The following is a 23,338-nucleotide window of genomic DNA, read 5'->3' on the forward strand; positions in this document are numbered from 1 at the left end:
GGGTCGGTGTTCGACTCCCGGGACCCCACCAATCAGCTGTTTTGAAGGGGCCGCAGCGCTCGTACGAGAACTGCTTCCCCTTCATTTCCCTCACTTGCTCACACTGTGAGTCGCCGACACGGATTCACAGTGTGAGCAAGTCACTGGGATGAAGGTGAAGCAGCTCTCGTACGAGCGCTGCGGCCCCTTCAAAACATCTGATTGGCGGCGTACTGGGAGTCGGACCCCGACCTATCAGCTTCAACAAACAGGGATATTAATCTTACCCTACTCTTCAGCCGCAGCGGAGGTCCTGACTCTATCCAGGGTCGGGATATTGTGCGCGGCGCATAGCGTTGTGACGTCATGCGCTGTGCACAGCTCTGTGACGTCAGGACCTCCGCTGCGCTCCGGAACCACTCGGGTAAGTACTGTCGGTTACTATAGTAACTTTTTATTGATGTGGTGTGGGGGGGGGGCCCGCGGGCCTCTCTGGCTTTGGGGCCCAGTCACAATTGCGACCGCTGCGACCCCTATAGCTATGCCACTTATTAGAACGCTCCTAACCACATTAGGCTCTACCATCTCATTAGATTGATACTGCAGAAAAGTTTCAATATCCTTAGGCCAGGTTCACACAATGCAGCTTTTCATGTGTCTTGTTAGGGAAGACAAGGATGGAATACAAAATAAAGAGTAGTAGAAATATTTCCTTTTATTCTTTGGCTTTAAAAAAAAATGCCTTGTGAAGCTGGCCTTAAAGTTGTATAGCTATTTGAGTTGAAGAGGTAGCAATTACAACTGGGCACCAACCCAAAGTCCAGAAATCAGCCTTATTATTGTTATTATTATTTGACAATAACATATTGCACTATACATACATATAAATAAATATATATTATAATGTAATGTCATCATTAGATATGGTGGTATATGTACTGGTAGTTAGGTGGGAGACCCAGGTTCTAGCTATTGCACCCGGCCCATGACATCCAAGCTATGCCTCTAATTTTTTTTAATGGTAGATTACCTATTGTTAAACACTGGTCCTGAGCGGTCACTGCTTCCTTCAAAGTGTACTGTAGCATGAGCTAATGGCTAAACAGTTTGTTACATTTACTTTGGAGACTGCTTTCTGATATGTGTCCGTTGTTCTTGAATGTCATTTTATTTTCACCTCTTTGAGACCACCACCCAAAATTGCATTAAAAAGTGATCATCTAGAGGGGTGGTCTTCTCAAAGATGGCCAGTATGCGTATTATATGGTTTAACTGAAAATCTGTCACAGGAAATATGGTCTGAATAAGGGGGCTGTTTTTTTGGAGAGGTTTCGCTGTATTTACTTGTCTGTTTTATTCCTCTATGCTTATTAAGGGCAGAACATATAATTCCCACTATACTTTGCATGTAGGCTGATTAATATATGGTACACATTGGGCTAACGTTTAAGTCAATATCTCCTTTGTAGCCATTACGTAGAATGATGATGTGATTCTGTCAGTAAATGTTGTGTAATATAACGGATCTGACTAGAAGAGAAGGGTTTGTCAGAATGTTTCATATTGTTACGATTTAGAATGAATTGTCTAAAGCTTTGAAGTAAATAGAAACAAAGGTTAGAAAGTCTACTATACTGCCGTAAAATGGGTTACTATGAAACGCCAGAATACATAGACAAAATTGGGGGAGGGAACAATTTCTTATATAAAATGAATTGTGCCCCGTATTGTACCTAAAGTTTCTGTTATAAAACAATTCTGAAGAATCACAACTCCATAACGTGAGGATCTTCTGTATAAATTACAAAAAATGTGATTCGTTTTTCACATAATGTCATTCGAGAATTATGTTCTTGTCCATTATATGTCAAACCCCCCAAAAAAAGAAACCACCACCAAATAGCAATGAAGGAACACATAGTAAACACAAAAGCTGTTGAGCATGGGATGTATTCAGAGAGAGGGCATCACAGTGTAACTTACTTGTTAACACTCATCACAGGGATCCCCCTCGAGCAAGCGGAGAAGCCCTTTGCTGCAGCCAATAATCGAGGGTGAAACAGCATCCTTCTTCAAGGAGGTAAAGATAAGACTTCAGCTGCTAATAACAATGACTGCTAAGTTTGCATCAAAATCCCACAAGGCAATCAACCACTTAATACTGATTGTGTTTCTGTAGCTAGTGCTTTGATTCCTTGCAGTGCTTCTCAAAAATCAGTAGCTGCTTCAGCCGAGTTAAATGTGTATAAGCTTCAATGCATTGCCCATGGCTCTGTTTAAAGTCCTTGATTATTTTCGCAGCTTGTGTCTTTATTTTCCTGTGACTTTGCTTTCTACTTTCCTTGTTAGTCTTGTACTGATGTTTGCAAAAAAAAACAAAACTGATTTACTCGCTGCATCGTGTATAATCATATGGCTTCATGGGAGAAATGGATTTACTTGAAAAAATATACGGTATATGTGTGACTAAAGAGTAAAACGTCAGATTTCAAATCTAAAACAAATTTATCTACTAAAGGCCCTATTACACGGTCCAATGATCGGGCAAACGAGCGTTCATATTACACAGACATTCCTGTGTAATAAGGGCAACAATCAGCCGATGAACGAGCAAACTCGTTTATCGGCTGATCAGCATAAAAGAGCAGAAGTAAAAATCATCGTAGTCGGGAGCACATCTCTCTCTGTGTAACAATCAGGAAGATGTGCTGCCAACATGATGGAAATGCATGGGGACGAGTGATCGGAGTCAGGGTATGTTCACACGCAGTGAGCAAAAACGTCTGAAAATACAGAGCTGTCTTCAGGCGAAAACAACTCCTGATTTTCAGAATCTTTTTTTTTTTTTTTTAACAACTCGCGTTTTTCGCTGCGTTTTTTACAGCCGTTTTTGTAGCTGCTTTTCAATGGAGTCAATGAAAAACGCCTCCAAAAACGTCCCAAGAAGTGTCCTGCACATTAGGGGCGTAGTTCGAGGCGTAAAACGCCTGAATTACGTCTGAATACACTGCGTGTGAACATACCCTAACAAGTGCTTGTCCCTATACATATCCAATCATTGCTCCATGTGATAGAGAAAACGAGCGCCGATCGTTGAGCTGTCTCATTGATTGACGCTTGTTTACACGGCCCATGTTGGGCCACATAATAGTATCTTTAGCCTCAAGGTCATTTACTCACGCGTTTTCTGATCATTTTAAATATAAAACCTTGAAAATTTATATGGCCCTATTATGGCATTTTTATTGAAAGGGATTGTCCAGGATTTTGAAAAACATTGCTGCTTTCAGCAGCACCACAAGTGGTTATAGGTTATGACTGATATATTGCAGCTTAGCTTGATTTGAAGTGAATGTGGATGAGCTGCAATGCTACACAAAACCTGTGGACAGGTGTGATGAAAGCAGCCATGATTTTTAATCCTACACAATCCCTTTTATAGAGGGAAGTCCCACATTTGTAACCTCTATGAATTAGCCTGAGTGGAGAGAAGATATAAGGATCGTCTCTAGGGGACCTAGCTTTTACGTGCATTACAGGGACAGACCTGTCCTGTCCAACTTATTTTCGGGGCCCTTCTAACAAAAATTGTCCCTTTAAATAACTAATTTATTGCCATTCAAACATTGTAAATTTCTAAAATAGTTTTTTTTCATGTGTGAAAACATTTTATTCCTATTCTTTTCTACTCAGAATGCTTCTCTATTTGCACTCTATACTGTGCTCAGTGATAATTGTAAGCTGCCATCATATTATAAAGCATAGTATAAAAAATAAGCGTATATCCTACCTCAGAAACAACCAGTAACGGGGCTGTAAGTGGTACAGACCCCAAGAGTTCACCAAATGTCAAATATAGTATCAAGAGGGTGAATGTATTTTAGTTAAAATGTAACTTTTTAATAGTCTAGATGCAAAAAGTAGAGACCAAACAAGGTGTGGTCAAACAATACACACTAAGAAATGCAAGAAACAGTGTCCCTCCCAAATGTTAGGGCTAGATGCTCAAGGCTTTTTGTAGGGTGATATTCTTTTTCCTAGCAATGACAGGAGTTAGAGGATAGCCCATAAACTGGGAATAGTGATGTTCCTCCTTACTCCACAGGCAGGACATCTAAGTGGCCCTTCACCCGTGGTGCTTGACACATGCAGAACCCGTAAGGTTGTTACGTTTTTTCATACCATCGACTGATGTGTCATGCAATATACACTATACAGTAATTTGCCACTGTGATGCAAAAGTGTATACTAATCGCCTTTTAGTACAGTGGGACTATATGTAGTCCTTACCCCCACTGTTTCTTGCATATCTTTGTGTGTATTGTTTTACTACACCTTGTTTGGTCTCTACTTTTTGCATCTATACTATTAAATGTTAAAGAGCCTCTGTCACCAGATTATAAGTGCCCTATCTCCTACATAATCTGATTGGCGCTGTAATGTAGATAACAGCAGTAGTTTTTATTTTGAAAAAGTTATATTTTTGAGCAAGTTATGAACAATTTTAGATTTATGCTAATTAGTTTCATAATGCCCAACTGGGCGTTTTTTTACTTTTGACCAAGTGGGCGCTGTAAAGACAAGTATATGACACTGACCAATCAGCATCATACACTTCTCTTCATTCCAGCCCAGCTTCTTTCACTGCACAGCGTGATCTCGTGAGATCACGCTGTGCTGTCACATACTCCCACACTAACTTTACCGAAGTGTCTTGAGAGTGAATAGACATCTCCTCCAGCCAGGATGCGATGTCTATTCACACTCCCGACAGTTTGGTAAAGTTTCTGTGGGACTTACTCACACAGTACAGCGTGATCTCGCGAGATCACGCTGTGCTGTGAGTACAGATGGACATGGATGACAGCACGGCGTGATCTCGTGAGATCATGCTGTGCTGCGTGTGTAAGTCCCACAGAAACTTTACCAAAGTGCCGGGAGTGTGAATAGACATCGCATCCTGGCTGGAGGCGATGTTTATTCACTCTCAAGACACTTCGGTAAAGTTAATGTGTGAGTAAGTGACAGCACAGCGTGATCTCGCGAGATCACACTGTGCAGTGAAAAAAGATGGCCATAATGAAGAAAAGTTTATGACGCGGATTGGTCAGCGTCATACACTTGTCTTTACAATGCCAACTTGGTCAAAAGTTAAAAAAAGCCCAGTTGGGCATTAAGAAACCAATTAGCATAAATCTAAAATTGTTCATAACTTGCTTAAAAATAATCATTTTTCAAAATAACCACTGATATCTACATTACAGCGCTGATCAGATTATGTAGGAGATAGGGATCTTATAATGTGGTGACAGAGCCTCTAAGTTTTAACTAAAATACATTCACACTCAGGATGGATATATATATATAGTATCAAAACTCGGCATACAATACATCATTGTTAAAAACTTGACTGTATGTTAGATCTTTGAAGATTTGACAGTATAACCAGTATAATTAAGACATCCAATATAATAATGCATTACAGTTCTTTAAAAGGTAAGCAGTGGCCCAAAATAATTGGTGGCAATACTTTTGTACACGTGGAAGTCCATTTACTTGTATGCTAAGTTCAGTTAGTTAAAGATGCATTCCCGCAAATATTTTTTTTGTTGCATATATAGTGCGACATTGGCTATTAGTAAAGAATAATGTAGGGGCTCCTGTGTATGCCTTGTGTATATCTGTTTTAGTTGATAGGCCATTTATGGGTTGTCTGTCATCTTGATTCCTTATTCCCCTCCGATATGGATCCCCTAATGAGCCTACATTTCTCATCATGCCTCTGGCTTTGCAGAGGGGACAGATTCTCATCACACTGCACTAGCTAAGTACAGCAAGTGAAAGATCAGTGGCATAGATCTTCTGTCTTCACATTGCAGAGTCTCCGTATGTCCTATGTGATGCAGCTTAAAGAGGCTCTGTCACCAAATTTTGCAACCCCTATCTGCTATTGCAGCAGATAGGCGCTGCAATGTAGATTACAGTAACGTTTTTATTTTAAAAAAACGAGCATTTTTGGCCAAGTTATGACCATTTTTGTAGTTATGCAAATGAGGCTTGCAAAAGTCCAAGTGGGTGTGTTTAAAAGTAAAAGTCCAAGTGGGTGTGTATTATGTGCGTACATCGGGGCGTTTTTAATACTTTCACTAGCTGGGCGCTCTGATGAGAAGTAACATCCTCTTCTCTTCAGAACGCCCAGCTTGTGACAGTGCAGATCTGTGACGTCACTCACAGGTCCTGCATCGTGACGGCCACATCGGCACCAGAGGCTACAGTTGATTCTGCAGCAGCAACAGCGTTTGCAGGTAAGTCGATCTTACCTGCAAACGCTGATGCTGCTGCAGAATCCACTGTAGCCTCTGCTGCCGATGTGGCCGTCACGATGCAGGACCTGTGAGTGACGTCACAGATCTGCACTGTCAGAAGCTGGGCGTTGTGAAGAGAAGAGGATGTTACTTCTCTTCACAGCGCCCAGCTAGTAAAAGTATTAAAAACGCCCCGATGTACGCACCTAATACACGCCCACTTGGACTTTTACTTTTAAACACACCCACTTGGACTTTTGCAAGCCTCATTTGCATAATTACAAAAATGGTCATAACTTGGCCAAAAATGCTCGTTTTTTAAAAATAAAAACGTTACTGTAATCTACATTGCAGCGCCTATCTGCTGCAATAGCAGATAGGGCTTGCAAAATCTGGTGACAGAGCCTCTTTAAAGAGACTCTGTCATCAGTTTATAACTGCCCTATCTCCTACCTAATGTAATAGGCGCTTTAATGTAGATAAATACTGTTTTGTTTTTTAAAAAACTTTTATTTTTTACAAAGTTATAAGATTGTAAGATTTATGCAAATTTGTTCTTAATGCCCAACTGGGCGTTTTTTTTAAACTTTTGACCAAGTGGGCGTTGTAAAGAAAAGTGTATGACGCTGACCAATCAGCGTCATACACTTCTCTTCATTCATGTCCAACTGTACTCACATCACAGCGTGATCTCTCCTGGCTGGAGGCTATGTCTGGTCATTCTCCTAACACTCCGGTGAAGTTACTGTGGGAGTAAGTGACGGCACAGCGTGATCTCGCGAGATCACACTGTGATGTGAGTACAGTTGGACATGAATGAAGAGAAGTGTATGACGCTGATTGGTCAACGTCATACACTTTTCTTTACAACGCCCACTTGGTCGAAAGTAATAAAAAAAAACGCCCGTTGGGCATTAAGAACAAATTTGCATCAATCTTAAAATCTTCATAACTTTGTCAAAAATAAACGTTTTTTTAAAAATAAAACAGTACTTATCTACATCAAAGCACCTATTACATTAGATAGGAGATAGGGCAGTTATAAACTGGTGATAGCGGTTGTTTCCTCAGCAACCTGCAAGTGGTAGATTTCTCCATGTCAGCCTTTACAAGCAGAAGACCGTGAGGAGAAGCATCTCTTTGAAATACACTTGATATTGTGCACACAGCACTCACAGATAGTATAGACCGTTAGTGAGAGTTGGGGGGGGGGGGTTATAACGCTGTAGCTAATCATTGTATGGTTGCATCTATTTTATCACTGCACTCCTGGTTCCTTAGGTGAGAAGTCATCTCTTCAGTAGCACTATATGCATAGGGGACATACCGTTGAACAAGGAGGGTGGAGCTGGGTGGGGAGAGGAGGTGTCTCACAGCCGCCAGGAGGGACGTGATAGGTGATGAAATAATCCTGTAGTTCACAGGAAGTCATCCACAGGAGAAACTGAACTCCTGTTTACACTTGAAAGCATGGTCTGTTTTGGTGGTCCGTCTGAGCTCACATGACACAACTTCCCATAATAAAATCTATAGATGCAACTGTGCTGGGAAGAAACAAATAACATTAAGGCCGGATTTACACGAGCGTGTGCGTTTTGCGCGCGCAAAAGCTACTTAACAGTTCCGTGTGTCAGCCCCGTATGATGCGGGGCTCCGTGATTTTCGCGCAGCCGCCATCATTATGACACTCTGTACGTTTGTAAACAGAAAAGCACGTGGTGCTTTTCTGTTTTCATTCATACTTTTTACTGCTGTTGCGTGAATCACGCGCGTCACACGGAAGTGCTTCCGTGTGCTGCGCGTGATTTTCACACACCCATTGACTTCATCGCGAACAACACACAAATATAGGACATGTTGTGAGTTTTACGCAGCGGACACACGCTGCGTGAAACTCACGGACAGTCTGCACGGCCCCATAGACTAACAGGTACGTGCGAGGCATGTGAAAATCACGTGCGTTGCACGGACGTATTACACGTTCGTCTAAATAAGCCCTAATGGTGAGTTAGCATGATTTGTGCAAAATATATATATATATTTGCTGGAGTGCTTCTATAAGAGATTTTGGAAGTTGCCTGCCACTTATAAGGTTTGGCTGATCCTAGTTTAGGATGAACCTGTTTAAATTAATCATTTTCACTCTTTTGTTATTTAGTTTCCATCATGTTTCTGTTTCTCCTTGATGGCCAGAATAGCATAGCATGTTGTGCTGTTCTCTACAGTACAAATTAAAAAAATATATATATATATATATATAATCAATAGGATCCGGTAGACTATGTTGCAAAATGCATTCACCGTATCCGTCATGGCTCGACACCAATGTGAACAGAGCCTTATGTTTCTGTCCCAATTGAATCTCTATAGCCATGGCTGTGGCAGTAGCTCTATATTAGAGGCTGTCTATATTACCTATGGAAAATACATTTTTCGTATCCTTGGTCAGGAAGATCTTTGGTTTTTCCCCAACGCCTCCATCACTTGCTAGAGACACCTACACCATTGCATAACTGTATGACCATATCAAAGGTTATTTGTACTGTACTTCATTTTTCCAAATTACTTCTCGTATCTATTGCATGTTATTACCACATACCATTGTAAACCCCTGCACTGCACATATCTTACAGCTTCATCTGTGTAAAATACAGTACAATTACAACAATACAATACATACTTACATTACCCCGACATTGTATTACCGCTCCGTGTGTGTGTGTGTGTGTGGGCGGTGAGAAATGCAGTGTCTAAAATATTAAAGTTTAACCATTTCCTCACACACTTGAGGGAAAATATAAAATAACTATGGTGGCTTTTTTCGCCCATTGCTTATATAGCACCAACATATTCTGCAGCGCTAAGCAGATGTTGTCATCACATCAGTCCCTGTCCCCATTGAGGCTCACAATCTAATTTACCAAGACGTGCACACTAGGGCCAATTTTATAGGAAGAAATGAATCTATCAGTATGTTTTTCCTGGAGTTTGGGAGAAAACCAAAGGAAAGCCACACAAGCACGTGGAGAACATACAAGCTCCATACAGATTTTATCCTTGGTCATATTTGAATGCAGGCTCCCAGTGATGCAAGGCCACTGAACGACCTTGCTTCAAGCAACATATGGGGAATTTATCAAAGACTTTACTCTGTTTTATGGCATAGAAAGTCGCAAATTATAGCACACGCCATATTTGCGCTTTAATTTGTGACTTTTCACACCTCTTGACACTTTTTAAAATTCGCAAAAAGTGGTCCAGTTTAGCAGGAGGGGTCAGGGCCTCTTGCAAACCAACAGATTTACCATCACTAATGCCAGAAATTGTTGTAACTTATGCCAGAAATCTACGCTTGCTCATAGCGGGTGTAGACTTCAATTTTTGTCAAAGATGCACTACATTTTTAAAAAAAAGCTTTGCTCTACTTAAAAAATTTAGCGCATTGTACTACAGCACACTTCAGTTTAAGACTGGCATATGAAACGCCAGTCATAGTAAATTCTTCCCATTGTCTCGTATGCTTGTGGGCCTTTTTCATGATAGCACAGATTTAATTGTCTGTCTGGCAGTGCATTTATTCTATGTAATGGCAAGGTCTTAACACTTGGAGCTATTAACAGATCATTTTTAGAGATAAGTAAATCGATCACTCTTATCCGCCGATTTGCAAATCGATTCTCAATTTGCCTGCCATTGGGATTAATTGGGTGAAATTGGAAAATTTGTAGATGTAGGGATGGAGAAGAAAAAATAGCATTTCAAGTGAGCATGTAAGGAATCGTTATTTTTTTGTATGTCTTACTAACACCATGCTGTTGTTTTGTTGACGTGTACTAATCTGATTTACCTTTTGTATCCTGTTGCTCTCCCCCAAGACCACAATCTGCTACCATCCATTAGTTTCTCTTTTTGAACTGAAATAATGTGATCTGCTAACTGTTGTATATGCAGGAAGAAGAGGAAGGTTCAGAAGATGATGGCAATGCAAATACTGACTTTGCAGTAACCATGAAGCCAGATTTTACTGTACGAAGCTTCTTGGATCAACTTGAAGATGAAGCAGATGGCTTTGTTTCCCCAGTGGATGACAAGACCCCATCAAGGAGTACTCAAGACCTTGGACTTGGCAACCTGCATTCTGCATCTGTGTATGTTGGATTTTATAAATGATTATGTTAAGAAAGAAGACAGTCCTTTAGAAATTACACACAAGAGCTTGTCTTTTTTTGCTAATATGGGAATCTGTCAGTAGTTTTGAGGCCATTGTAAACATACCTTTTGTCTCGGTCATACAAATTACATGACTGAGAAAGCCGTGTTTAATTCCTATGGCGCTGTGATCACAAGTGGCACTAAGGCGGGCACTTGATGTGCAAGTGCTCCTGCACTGCACGCTGCCAACCCTGCCCCTTTGCTCTGAGTGGTGGCTCTAGCGGTCTCCTGATTGAATGCTAGAACGTTGAGTGGCACTTGCGAGACAAAAGGTAGGTTTACTATGCCCTTTCCCTCCTCTATGTTGCTCTGTCACCAAACTTGAGGCTTCAAAACTTCTGACAATTTCCCTTGAAACTTGAGGGTATTTTCACACGGGCTATTTTCAGCCGGTTTTCGGGCCGTAAACGCATAAAATGCGTTAATTTCAATGGGAAAAACAGCGTTCCGTTCCCATGGGGCGTTTTTTTACGCTGCAGTTTTTAAAAACGTTTGCATAAAAAAAACGCCTTGCAAAAAGAAGTGCATGTCACTTCTTGAGCAGTTTTTCATTGACTCAATAGAAAAAAATCTCCAAAAACGGCCGCAAAAAACGCAAGTTGCTTAAAAAACGGCTGAAAATCAGAGGCTGTTTTCCCTTGAAAACAGCTCCGTATTTTCAGCCGTTTTTTGTTATTATATATATGCCTAAACCGAATTCATTTTTATTGCTTACAGGTCAGAACTTTTAGAACAGCTCCTGGAAGCAAGGGAGGAAAAAAAGCGAATCCGAAAGAAACTCCGAGATTTTGAAGACAATTTTTTTAGACAAAATGGAAGGTGCGTTAATATGGTGTCAGGATATTCAACTGCCATTTTATTGTATGGAAGCCTTCTTGTTATATAGCCTTTTAAAAGGAGTATCCGGTTTGTTTTAATTCATATTTTCAAGTAACAATATATTAGATGTGCTCACGCTTGTATAGACTGTTAAAATTAAAGGGGTTTTCCCATGAAGGACATTTGACATATCCACAGGATATGTCATAAATGTCAGATAGATGCGAGTCCCACCTCTGGGGCCCGTACCTATCTCTAGAATGGGACCCCCTAAACCCTGTTTTAGCTTTTTGTGCTCACGCTGCCTCCCGGCCACTTACTGATTACATGGTTGGGAGTTACAGAAACCGCGTAACTCGCTGAGCTACTCTCTTTCCGTAACTCCCATAGAACTTAATGGTAGTTACGGAAACCTTCCGTAACTACCATTCACTACTATGGAAGTTATTTAGAGATAGGTTCCTAAGTTTACCCGGAAGATAAAGTTGTGGCCTTATTTAGACCATCAGATGCACCAGTTTTTTCTTATAATAAAACATGAGCCCAGTTTAGAACAATACATTTTATTGTATTCATTGATAACTAGCAAGCTGAGGAGATGATGTAATGAAACAATAACGTTGATGACTATGATGTAAAGTTTGGTCCCCTTACAATGTAGTTAAAGGATGAATACTCCAATATAGAGATTTTTTTCAGTAGGATAATAGCCTTTCGGCCAACATGGAATGCATGAATGTTATAAAAGTGGCCATGTTTTTGGTATTGTATGTTCCAGATATTTCTACAGAAAGATGTATTGCTTGCTAGTTATAGCCCAGTAGCATATTTCCTAATGGCAAAATAATGCATTTCTTTTTGCCACTATAGAAATGTTCAGAAAGAAGATCGCAGTCCTATGGCAGAAGAATACAGCGAGTATAAGCACATGAAAGCTAAAATTCGGCTGCTGGAGGTCTTAATCAGCAAACGAGGCACGTCACAGACAGTGTGATGTTAAAAACAGCCTTTATCGTGAAAAACAAATCTAAGAAAGGGGCAGAGCGCCAAGAGGAACTCACCATCTCGAATGTCCGTAACAATCAACGGCAGTGGCCAGTTTCTGATTGCACGAGGTGGCTTTAGAAATCAACCTTTATATTTCTCGACTGGATCTAACAGGGAGTTTCATCCTCTAGTTTTGGTACACTCCAAACTAAAGGTACGAATAAAGGTTAAAACTGTAACTGGAGTGACAAGACATGACCCAAAACGAGTTCTAGGAGCTATGGGTCCACTTTGTACCCTCAGAACTGTGCGCCTGCTACGGTCAGTGATCTTGTGGTGATCACGTGGTTCTCAAATCCACAGTAGGAACACAGACATAATATTGGGTCCTCTCCTCGATCAGTTTTATATTATGAACCTTGTTGTGGGTATGCGTTCCAAGTTCTGATACTGAAACACATATCTAGGACAAGTTATTACCTCATTTCAACACTACTTGGTGATTCATCAGGGACACTTGTCACAAGTTTGTGGCATCTGGATGAACAACCTTGCATTAAACCCTCTTGGAACAAGATCTATGCCAGAGCATGTCAAAAAGCTTGAGTACTCTGGAAGATATGCAGACGGACAGCCTCCGCCTAACCAGCTCATACAAATTGTGTCGGCGCCTGATGAACAGTTTTTACTGAACATTTTGTTTTTTCTTTTAGCATTTTTATTGGCTAATGGATGACATAATTGAGTTGATTTGTGTCGGGGGCTACAAGTATATAAGATCTGTCCCCATAACCCTTCTGCAGCATGCACTTTCTTCTTTATACTATGACTGTAATTTATAATGTTACCAATATCTCCAGTAAGGCCCAAATTCCTGTGATTCTTCAGTATATATTCTAATATGGCTTTGTCTCCCTGTCCAGCTACATTTCGCTTTGTTTACCCAGACCACCAGGGCTCATTTTCCTCACAGATTGTTGGGGAGTAATATTTCTTTCCTAGGACTCAATCTACCAGCATGAAAGCAGATTCTTATAGCACATTCAACCCAGCAATTTCTATAATGTGACAATGGGCTTGAGACTATGCGATGCCAGTTCTGCCATTCTTAGGGTATGTTCACACGCAGTGCTTTCAGGCGTATTTCGTGGCTTTTATGCCATGAGAAAAATGCCTGAAAAAATGGAAGCTGAACGCCAACAAACATCTGCACATTGAAATCAATGGGAAAAACAGCATTTAGTTCATACGGGGTGTCTTTTTACGCCGCTGTTTTAAAAAACGGAGCGTAAAAAGACGCTCCGTAAAAAGAAGTGCATGTCACTTCTTGAGGCGTTTTTTGGAGCTGATTTTCCATTGAACACTATGAAAAATGCCTCTAGTAGCTCATGGTATTCATCTAAGAATAACCAATATCTGTATACAATATAAGTGCGGCATAGGCCACATATATATATATTGAAATAATCCCGCATTTTTGTGGAAATCCATACATGTCTCCATGCTTTAAAGTAATCACATCTGTACAATGCCTGCGAGTAGCCCCTTAAAAGTTGTTTTTATTTTACAAAAAGTAGGTTCATCTGGTTTTATTATACCAAGAGTCAATTAATTAATAATGATTCTGTATTTGACATGCAAAAACACGATACATAATGGAGCTACACCATTTCTAAAAGTTACACTTTTTCTTCAATGTGTGAGGACGTTTCATAGACTAATCACATTTTATTTCAGTATTTTTGCTCATAACCTACAAGTAGACAAAATGCCACTACACATCTTAGAGGTACGTTCATAAATGCATCTAGTTTTGACACATATTTTGGAAAAAAAATAATATCAAACTGTCAAACTTAAATTTTTAATGTGTCTATTTGTGAAGATATTTATTTTTTTGTGAATTTCACATTTAGTGTGATCCTTTATTTAACTAATCTGACACTACAAAATTGTATGTTAAAAATACAAAATAGATTTGTAAACTTTGTTTGAATTTGTGTTTTTATATCCTCATCATAAGATTGTCTTAATGGCAGACTTGGAGAAGCATTATTCTCAAAACATTGTTTGTAGCCTGCAAAAGCCCAATAGTAACAATTCATGTTAATGGTCAATGACTTTATAGGGCAGCTTTAATGGAAGCGACTGTCTACCAAGAATCTATCGTTGTTTCAGAAAACGACCTGGCAGCCACTTATTAGTTCTTATCAATGACGAGGCCGCCTTTATACAATATAATATGTGCAATGTCCTGTGGAGAAAATGGTATCTGAAATACATCGATGTGAAAATGCCACTTATTTCTGTAACTACACTGTAGACCTTTTGTTTGGCGGTTTAAAGACATGTAATATTGTGCCATGTTTGCCACCTTGAGATTTCATACCATTGAGTAGAACAATTCAGCTTAAAGAGACTCTGTCACCACATTATAAGTGCCCTATCTCCTACATAAGGAGATGGGCGCTATAATGTAGGTGACAGTAATGCTTTTTATTTAGAAAAACAATCTATTTTTACCACGTTAGGAGCAATTTTAGCTTTATGCTAATTAGTTTCTTAATGCCCAAGTGGGCGTGTTTTTACTTTAGACCAAATGGGCGTTGTACAGAGGAGTGTATGACACTGACCAATCAGCGTCATGCACTTCTCTCCATTCATTTACTCAGCACATAGTGACACTGGGTTGTTCACTATGTGCTGTCTTATACTGACATATTAACGTTACTGAAGTGTTTAGACAGTGAATAGACATTCCTTCCAGCCAGGACGGGATGTCTATTCACAATCCCTGCACTTCGTTAACGTTTCTGTGGTACTTACAGCAGAGCAAGCGTAATCTCGCTGTAACCTGTCATTTACAGCGAGATCTCGCGAGGTATCTATGATTATTTCCAAAGTCTAAGGAGCTGGTGAGATAATGTGCAGCACACTCTACCCTGCGTGCTGCATAACAGGGATGACAGTATGTAAGATTCAGGAAGGGTGCTGTGTGTAATCCCTTAAAAAAAAAAATGCCCCTTTATGTTTATAGATATGATCTATGTCAATTTTGTATTCACATTAAATTGATTACATAACCTCTGTAACACCAAATATATTACTGTAATTTTTCAACCAAGGCATGTAAATATGATTCAATTGGGTAGGGTTGATAGCTTTGATTTACTGGACACAGCAAAATATTTGGGTAGTGTTTGAAAAAGCAAGTCTCAGGTAGAGGTCTTACCACTGTGTGTTAGAATTTAGGGTGTGTAGATGATATACACGGCACATTGCTTAGTGCCAGACAATCATGGAATGTGAAGTGTTTTACTCAGAACTAATTGTTCTGCTTATGCATTAATAGTGTTTCTACATAAATTTGCACTTAATTTTGCTGTTTGAAACACACTCTGATGAAAAGAATGAAGAAAAAGTTACCAAAAGTTCCTATTTGCATGTTTTAATCTCAAGAACACATTGTAAAAAGGATTCTGAAATACTCATTACTATTACTTAAAGAGACTCTGGAGACATAAGGAGATCGGCGCTATAATGTAGGTGGCAGCAGTGCTTTTTATTTTGAAAAACGATCTATTTTTACCACGTTAGGAGCGATTTTTAGTTTTATGCTAATTTGTTTTTACCTTAGACCAAGTGGGCGTTGTACAGAGGAGTGTATGACGCTGACCAATCAGCGTCATACACTTCTCTCCGTTCATTTAGTCAGCGCATAGTCACACTGGGTTATTCACGATGTGCTGTCTTATACTGACATATTAACGTTACTGAAGTGTTTAGACCGTGACTAGACGTTCCTTCCAGCCAGGACGGGATGTCTATTCACAATCCCGACACTTCGGTAACGTTTGTTTGGTACTTACAGCAGAGCAAGCGTAATCTCGCGAGATCTCGCTGTAAATGACAGGTTACAGCGAGATTACGCTTACTCTGCTGTAAGTACCAAACCAACCTTAACAAAGTGCCGGGATTGTGAATAGAAATCCCGTCCTGGCTGGAAGGAATGTCTATTCACTGTCTAAACACTTCAGTATCGTAAATATGTCAGTATAAGACAGCACATAGCGAAAAACGCAGTGTCACTATGCGCTGACTAAATGAATGGAGAGAAGTGCATGACGCTGATTGGTCAGCGTCATACACTCCTCTGTACAACGCCCACTTGGTCTAAAGTAAAAACACACCCACTTGGGCATTAACAAACTAATTAGCATAAAGCTAAAATCGCTCCTAACGTAGTAAAAATAGATAGTTTTTCTAAATAAAAAGCACTGCTGTCACCTACATTATAGCGCCGATCTCCTTATGTAGGAGACAGGGCACTTATAATGTGGTGACAGAGTCTCTTTAATACGATAATTTTTGACTACTATATATTACATATGCCTCCTCTAGTTTAGCTTAAATGTGCAGCGTTTTATTGTGAAAAGGCAAGTATACAAACACACTGTTTAAATGTTTTCAGTAATAAAAGAGAAGCAAGTTTGTTAATAAATGTGGTCTAAAATAAGTATTTTTAATCAAGGACCAGAGTGGTGACCCTAAGGTCTCAGTCCCATGAGAATGTAAGAACCTATAGCTATTTATTGACTGTATTTAAGAATGGTCTCGCATCACGTTTGGACACAAATTTTCAACGTATCTGCTGGGAAATTTTCGGGCCCATTGACTTTTAGCCACATGTATGCCAAATAATATGTCCGTTTGGTTTGGTATGCCTTTAATTCAAGTGTATTGGAAAGCGAAGTCTACTAAACTTTTCATTGCAGCTGTATGCAAAAAAAAAGTATACAACTTGGTACTTGTTTTCCTTAATGGTAATAGCAGACGTACTGTATGCAACGTCTAGCCTAAATTTAGGGTACACGTTTGGCAGGACCGATTCAAATGATTCCATCAAACGTAATGCCCAGTATGAACCTATCCTTATTCTGTTATGTACCTACTACTATACATTTAGGTGTTAAAGAGAAAACTCTGGCAGGGTGACACAAAGTTTTGTGCCATTTCATCCCCAAGCAAATCCACTACATTACCAATTATAAAATATAAAACACATTCTTACCTGTGAGTCCACAATCCAGCATCGGGTCATGGCCATCATTGTTACTGATGTTGAATGTAATCTAGCTTTACGTAGTGCCCAAAGTGTAAATTGTGTTGATAATGGCAAATGTATGGGAAATTATCAAGCACATGTAACATTCAGATGTGCTCGGAATTGCACAGGGAAATTTTTCAGCGTGTTGGAAATCTTGCGGTTATGTAATCCTTCCCTTTTTCTGTAAAAGTATAGAATTGGACTACCAGCACAATGAGAAGGGGGTTCTGAGAACTAGTGGTTGTAAGATATCTAGCCATGTATTCCCAGCTTTGCAACAAATAATCGAACCGCAGTTTCCAGTATCCAGTAATGTGTGTAACTGTAGAAGAAAACTTTTTATTGACTGGACCTCTGCTTTGTTGTTTGGTGCACTTGCCTTTGAAGAGTTGGAGCAAAATTGAGAAAGTAGCAATAATTTGGGAATTATATTTGATAATTAAGTTTGTATCTGTTTTGTTTTGATTTGCTTTTGTAAGTGAGTGGATACACATAATATTAACATCCAGTTTATATGTGACAACGGAATTGTGGCCAGTAAACCATTACTGTTCAGTGTGGAGTGAATATTTCTATGGCAGCAGCCAGTAATGTGAAAGAACGTTACTTCAAAATAAACAGAAACGTTAAAAATCAATAGCGTAGAGGCTCATGTGCCCGGCCTTCATGTGTTGTATGTGTGCAAGCAGGTCTGCTACAAAGAGGATTGAAATATTTGGATTTCCACACCTGCATTTATGGACCACATCTAGTTTGAGCTAATTCAGACGGCTGTATTACGGTTTCATTATGGAGCCAAATATTACGCTACGTAGTCCGGATTGAATCCCATGAGGATCAGGTAGGAAAATATGCAAGAAACCTGCCCCAATGCATCACCCTACAGCAATCCGATCTCTTTTTTTTTTCTTTTGTGGTCACTAAATACACTCTACATTGAGCAAAATACAGCCATCTAAATAATGGCCTTGCTCGGACTGATGTCCTGATAATTCATTATTCGGATAATCTCAGATGACCATTCACATGCAGACATAGTTTTCTATGAGGGAAAAATTATATTTAAAAAAATGTTTCCTGTTGCTTAAATAAAAGCTCTGCTATTCCCCATTATGGGGTCTAACAATCACTATGTACTAGTCAGATCATTTTTCAATTCAATGGATCTAATCCTTAAACCCATTTACACGTAGAGCTTGCCAGTACTGTTAGTTATTTATGGTTGGATGAACATAATCACAACTTAAAATTAATTTCCGCCTTTGAATACCAGTTTGTTTGTTTGTTTTCTGAATAGGTTAAAAATTCTGTGCTGATTAATTTCTTAATATAACTTTATTGCAGTCGAAATCTGTTTTTGTTTTTTTATACAGCACTCCAAATCCCCTATATAGACATGGATTTGAAAGATAACATGCTGCCTGCATGCAGCCACCACTAGAGGAGATCTTGCTGCATACTGTTATACATTGAACTCAATAATAACACAGTATGCCGTATGCGCACTCTAGTGGCGGTTGCTATATTTTAAGTCTGTCTATGCAAGGGACTTGGAGCTTTATCAGAAAAATAAATCTGTTGCTGCTATCAAGTAATATTAAGAAATGAATCAGCCCAGAATTTGACATAAAATTATATAATGATAAAAAGTAGAGATTTTTGGATAATGCATGGATTTTCAGCTGCTCAGTTTAAACCAGGCTGATCCTAAACATCTTACAGGTTTATCTCTTAATATGTTTATTTCAGTGTGACCTTATCAGTAAACTTTGTAGCGTCAGCTGTCCAACTTTGCCTACTTGTCAGTTGCTGATCAGCGAATACCCCTAGTTGAGGAATACCTGGCATTTGACTACTAGCGGGTTGGTGTTGACACAGAGACTTCGGAATAGGGCATTCAATTACCCAAAGATTGGCCGGCCTTAGAAACTGTTGTGCAGTGCGATTTCTATCCCATCTGCTATGTTTTACTGTGCAGACAAAATCTACTCTGACTGTTTATATAAACTTTATAATATACATATAATGTGCTTGGTCATACATATACAAACTACAGTGATCAGACCTGTTTTGCAAATCCAAATAGCAGCAATTGGTGATTTTAAAGCTTCATTCAGACTAATAAGCCAGCCATCGACTATTTTATATATTGCACAATTGTACAATGCTCTTAACTATGTATGTTCTGAAACTATAAGTTCCATGCTCATAGTATTTTCAAGCTGTATTGTATGGAATGGATAGTCATGTCCTTTTGTATGTGCATTAGAAAGAAAACAAAGTGTAAATTTTTGTATTTTGTATAAAAAAATAAAAGCTATTTTTAAATGCAACAAACTTAGAGGATTTGCGATTTATAATAGTTTCGTATAAATTTATTACCTGCACTATTATAAACTCATACATGGTTATACGCTATCTGGCCAATGGTACAGTAGAGTTAAAAACAAAAATTAGCAGTACAACATCATTAACCTGATAAATCAATGTTTTTGGTAAAAGTGATATTTCAACATAGCAAATAATTTACTTGTAAGAGTAGTAGGAAAAAAAACCCAGAGCCAATAATTAGGACATAAATTCCGCTCATTCTGAGTAATTGAATCATTAATTGAAAGGGGCTTGTTCAAAATAATAGCAGCAAGGAGTTAGATTGGGGAAGTCATTCATTCTGTAGAATAACAGGTGCCCATTTTGGCCCTTTTTTAAGGTAGGAGGGTGGAAAATGTTGCAGATTTTGGTTATAATGCATGTCCTACTGAAATACTGGGGAAAATGGGTCGTTCCAGACATTGTTCTGATGAAAAACTTACTTTGATTTGTGAGAGAAAAAAAATATAGAGAAGTGCAGCAAACTATAGGCTGCTCAGCTAAAATCATCTCAAATACCTTGAAGTGGCAACCAAAACCTGAAAGATGCGGAAGGAAGCGGGGAACTACTTTTTGAATTAATCGGAAAATAGTCAAAATGGCAAAGGCTCAGCCAATGATCGCCTCCAGAAAGATCAAAGAGGATCTGAAGTTACCAGTGAGTACTGCTACAATCAGAAGACTATTAAGTGAAGCCAAGTTACCAGCAAGAACTCCCCGCAAAGTCCCGTTGGTAAAAAAAAAAAACATGTCCTGAATAGGTTAAAATTTGCCAAGGAACATAGACTGGCCTAAAGAGAAATGGCGCAGTTTTTTGTGGACTGATGAAAGCAAAATTGTTCATTTTGGGTATAGTGACCACAGACGGTATGTCAGACGACCTCCAAGCACTGAATTCATGCCACAGTGCACTGTGAAGACAGTAAAGCATGGTGGTGCAAAAATCATGTTCTGGGGATGTTTCTCATACCCTGGTGTTGGGCCTATTTATCACATACAGGAGATCATGGATCAGTTTGAATATATAAAAATACTTGCGGAGATCACGTTGCCCTATGCCGAAGAAGAAATGCCCTTGAAATGGGTCTTTCAACATGACAATGACCCAAAACACACCAGTAAGCGAACAACATCTTGGTTACAGACAAACAAGACTGAGGTAATGGAGTGGTCAGCCCAATCCCCTGACCTCAATCCCATAGAGAACTTGTGGGATGACATAAAAAATGCGGTTTATGAGGCAAAACCCAAAAATGCAGAACTACTGTGGAATGTTGTCCAATCTTCCTGGACTGGAATACCTGTTCAGAGGTGCCAGAAGTTGGTTGACTCCATGCAATGCAGATGTCAAGCAGTTCTCGGAAACTATGGTTATGCCACTACATAGTAGTTCAGTAAAGTGAAATCTGAAACATTTTTTCAGTTTCCGAGCTTTTAAAGAAAAATGCTGGCACTGCTATTTTTTTTGAACAGCCTAATATTCCCTTTTCTTTACTTTCTGTAAAGGATTAACACAAACTGGATAAATTGTGTTATTGTTTTAATTTGGAATTGAATGTGTAGTATTCCCAGTGCATTTGCATTTAGGCAAATAAAAGTTATAATGATTTTGCGCTGTATTTGCTTTTTTAAACACACTGCTATTTTTTTTAACTCTACTGTATGTGGACGCCCGATCATCACACTTACACATATTAGTTTGTTAGACATTCCATTGCATAACCATGGCCGTTATAATAATGTCGGGCCCACTTTTGTGGCTAGAACAGCCTCCACTCTTCTGGGAAGGCTTTCCACACAATTTTGAATTTTGTGGGAATTTATGCCCATTCAGCCAAAAGAGCATTTGTGAAGTCAGGTACTGATGTGGGATGAAAAGGTCTTATTTGCAATCTAATTTACAATTGATGCCAAAGGTTGTTCGCTGGGGTTGAGGTCAGGGCTCTGTGCAGGTAAGTAGAGTTTCTCCACACCAAACTTGTCGAACCAATGTTTTTATGGACCAAGCTCTGTGCACAGGGCACAGTCAGCTTGAAAAAAGAAAGGACCCCAAACTGCCATAAAGATGGAAGCATTAAAATGTCTTTATATGATGTAGTTCTAACATTCCCCCTTACTGTAAATAAGGGGCCAAACTCTGAAAAATAGCTCCAGATAATTATCCCTACTCCACCGAATTTTACAGCAGGCACAATGCATTTCAGTAGGTAGCGTTCACCTGGCATCTGCCAAACCCAGATTGTCATCCACTCCCCAGAACACGTTTTCACTGTTACAAAGTCCATTGCTGGCGTGCAGGTGCTCCACCATGGAAACCCATTTCATGGAGGTATTATTGCACAGTTTTTGGGCTGATGTCCCTGCTATAGGCATTTTGGAACTCTGTAGTGAGTGATGCAATAGAGTATAGGCGACTTTTATGCGCCACACGCTTCAGCATACAGTGGCCCTGCTGTGAGTTTGCCTGGTGTACCGTACCGCTTAGTGGCTGAGCTGTTACTCCTAGATGCTTCCACTTTATGATAATCACACGTAATAATAGTAGCACAGTTGACCAGGGCAGATCTAGCAGATCATAAATTTCACAAACTATGTCCTCATGGGGATTTTGCCTTTCTCTGGATTAACAGGGTGCGATATATGTTGGGCCTATGTCCTTTTTCAACCTTATCAACAATGTAACAAAGGTGGAATCCGATTACTGTACTACGTTAACATTCACCGAGCTCTTTAGTACGATACATACTACTCAGTGGTGGATTACCAGAGGGGTGGATGTGGGTGACTTTCCAGGGGGGGGGGGGGGGTTCTACACACACCGTCACTATGTGGTGGAAATGTGTGGTCATGATGTGGATATTATTCCGTATCAGTACGGTGGTATTATTCAGTCACTATGTGGTGGTAATATCTGGGCATGGTGTGTCTGTGTTATTTGGCCTTTGTATAGTGTTATTAGTGGTAATGTTGGTGTGGGCATACTGCTTTTTTTTTTTTTTTGTTTTTTTACAGTAAAGATTATTAGGTTACTGGAAAACTGTAAACCTATCAGGAAAACATGTAGAAAGCAAAAGGGTCAACATGACCCATGATTATCACACCATAAGCATCACAATATCAACACTATATTACAATTCAGGAGAAATTCTCAAAGGATAAGGGATGCATATCATATATGACAAATACAACTGTTTACGGTTCAGAAAGGAACGGATGAATATCCATCGCTATCTGAATAAACATTAAAACTTTATGGTAGAGCTAAAAGAAACTATATGACGAAAAAGAATATGCGGAAGAGGAAAGGGAAAAAATGTAGGCAGGGAGAGGAGAGTGAGGGAGTGAAAAAAAAGGGGGTGGAGGGGGATATAATCCATATTAGACCAGTTAGATATCAAAGTGGTGTACCACTCACGCTTCTAGAGAGTGAGATGAAAGAGCAATCAGGCCTGAGCATCCATGAGGCGAGTGAATTCAGCAGAGTAAATGAAGCGGAGCCAGTGAGAGCACGTTTTATTAACCTCCGATCGTTTCGTCCCGAAAGTGGACAGGTGTAGGC

General features: G+C 39.5%; 1 protein-coding gene across 6 annotated transcripts in view; it reads left to right on the forward strand.

Annotated features, from left to right (window-relative positions):
- The window catches only part of FAM13A (family with sequence similarity 13 member A), a 303,023-nt gene extending 287,079 nt beyond the window's left edge, over positions 1 to 15,944 (forward strand). For 5 of the 6 annotated variants that reach the window (XM_075860670.1, XM_075860672.1, XM_075860669.1 and 2 more), the window contains 4 exons: positions 1,982 to 2,059; positions 10,236 to 10,432; positions 11,214 to 11,315; positions 12,186 to 15,944. In XM_075860670.1, coding sequence (XP_075716785.1) covers positions 1,982 to 2,059; positions 10,236 to 10,432; positions 11,214 to 11,315; positions 12,186 to 12,309 — 501 coding nt within the window. In that variant the 3' untranslated portion in view covers positions 12,310 to 15,944. The remainder of the gene's footprint in view (positions 1 to 1,981; positions 2,060 to 10,235; positions 10,433 to 11,213; positions 11,316 to 12,185) is intronic. The other variant, XM_075860671.1, reaches the window with a different exon arrangement.
- The last annotated feature ends 7,394 nt before the right edge of the window (positions 15,945 to 23,338 follow it).

The sequence above is a fragment of the Rhinoderma darwinii genome, chromosome 1, assembly GCF_050947455.1.
Source record: "Rhinoderma darwinii isolate aRhiDar2 chromosome 1, aRhiDar2.hap1, whole genome shotgun sequence".
NCBI lineage: Eukaryota > Metazoa > Chordata > Amphibia > Anura > Rhinodermatidae > Rhinoderma > Rhinoderma darwinii.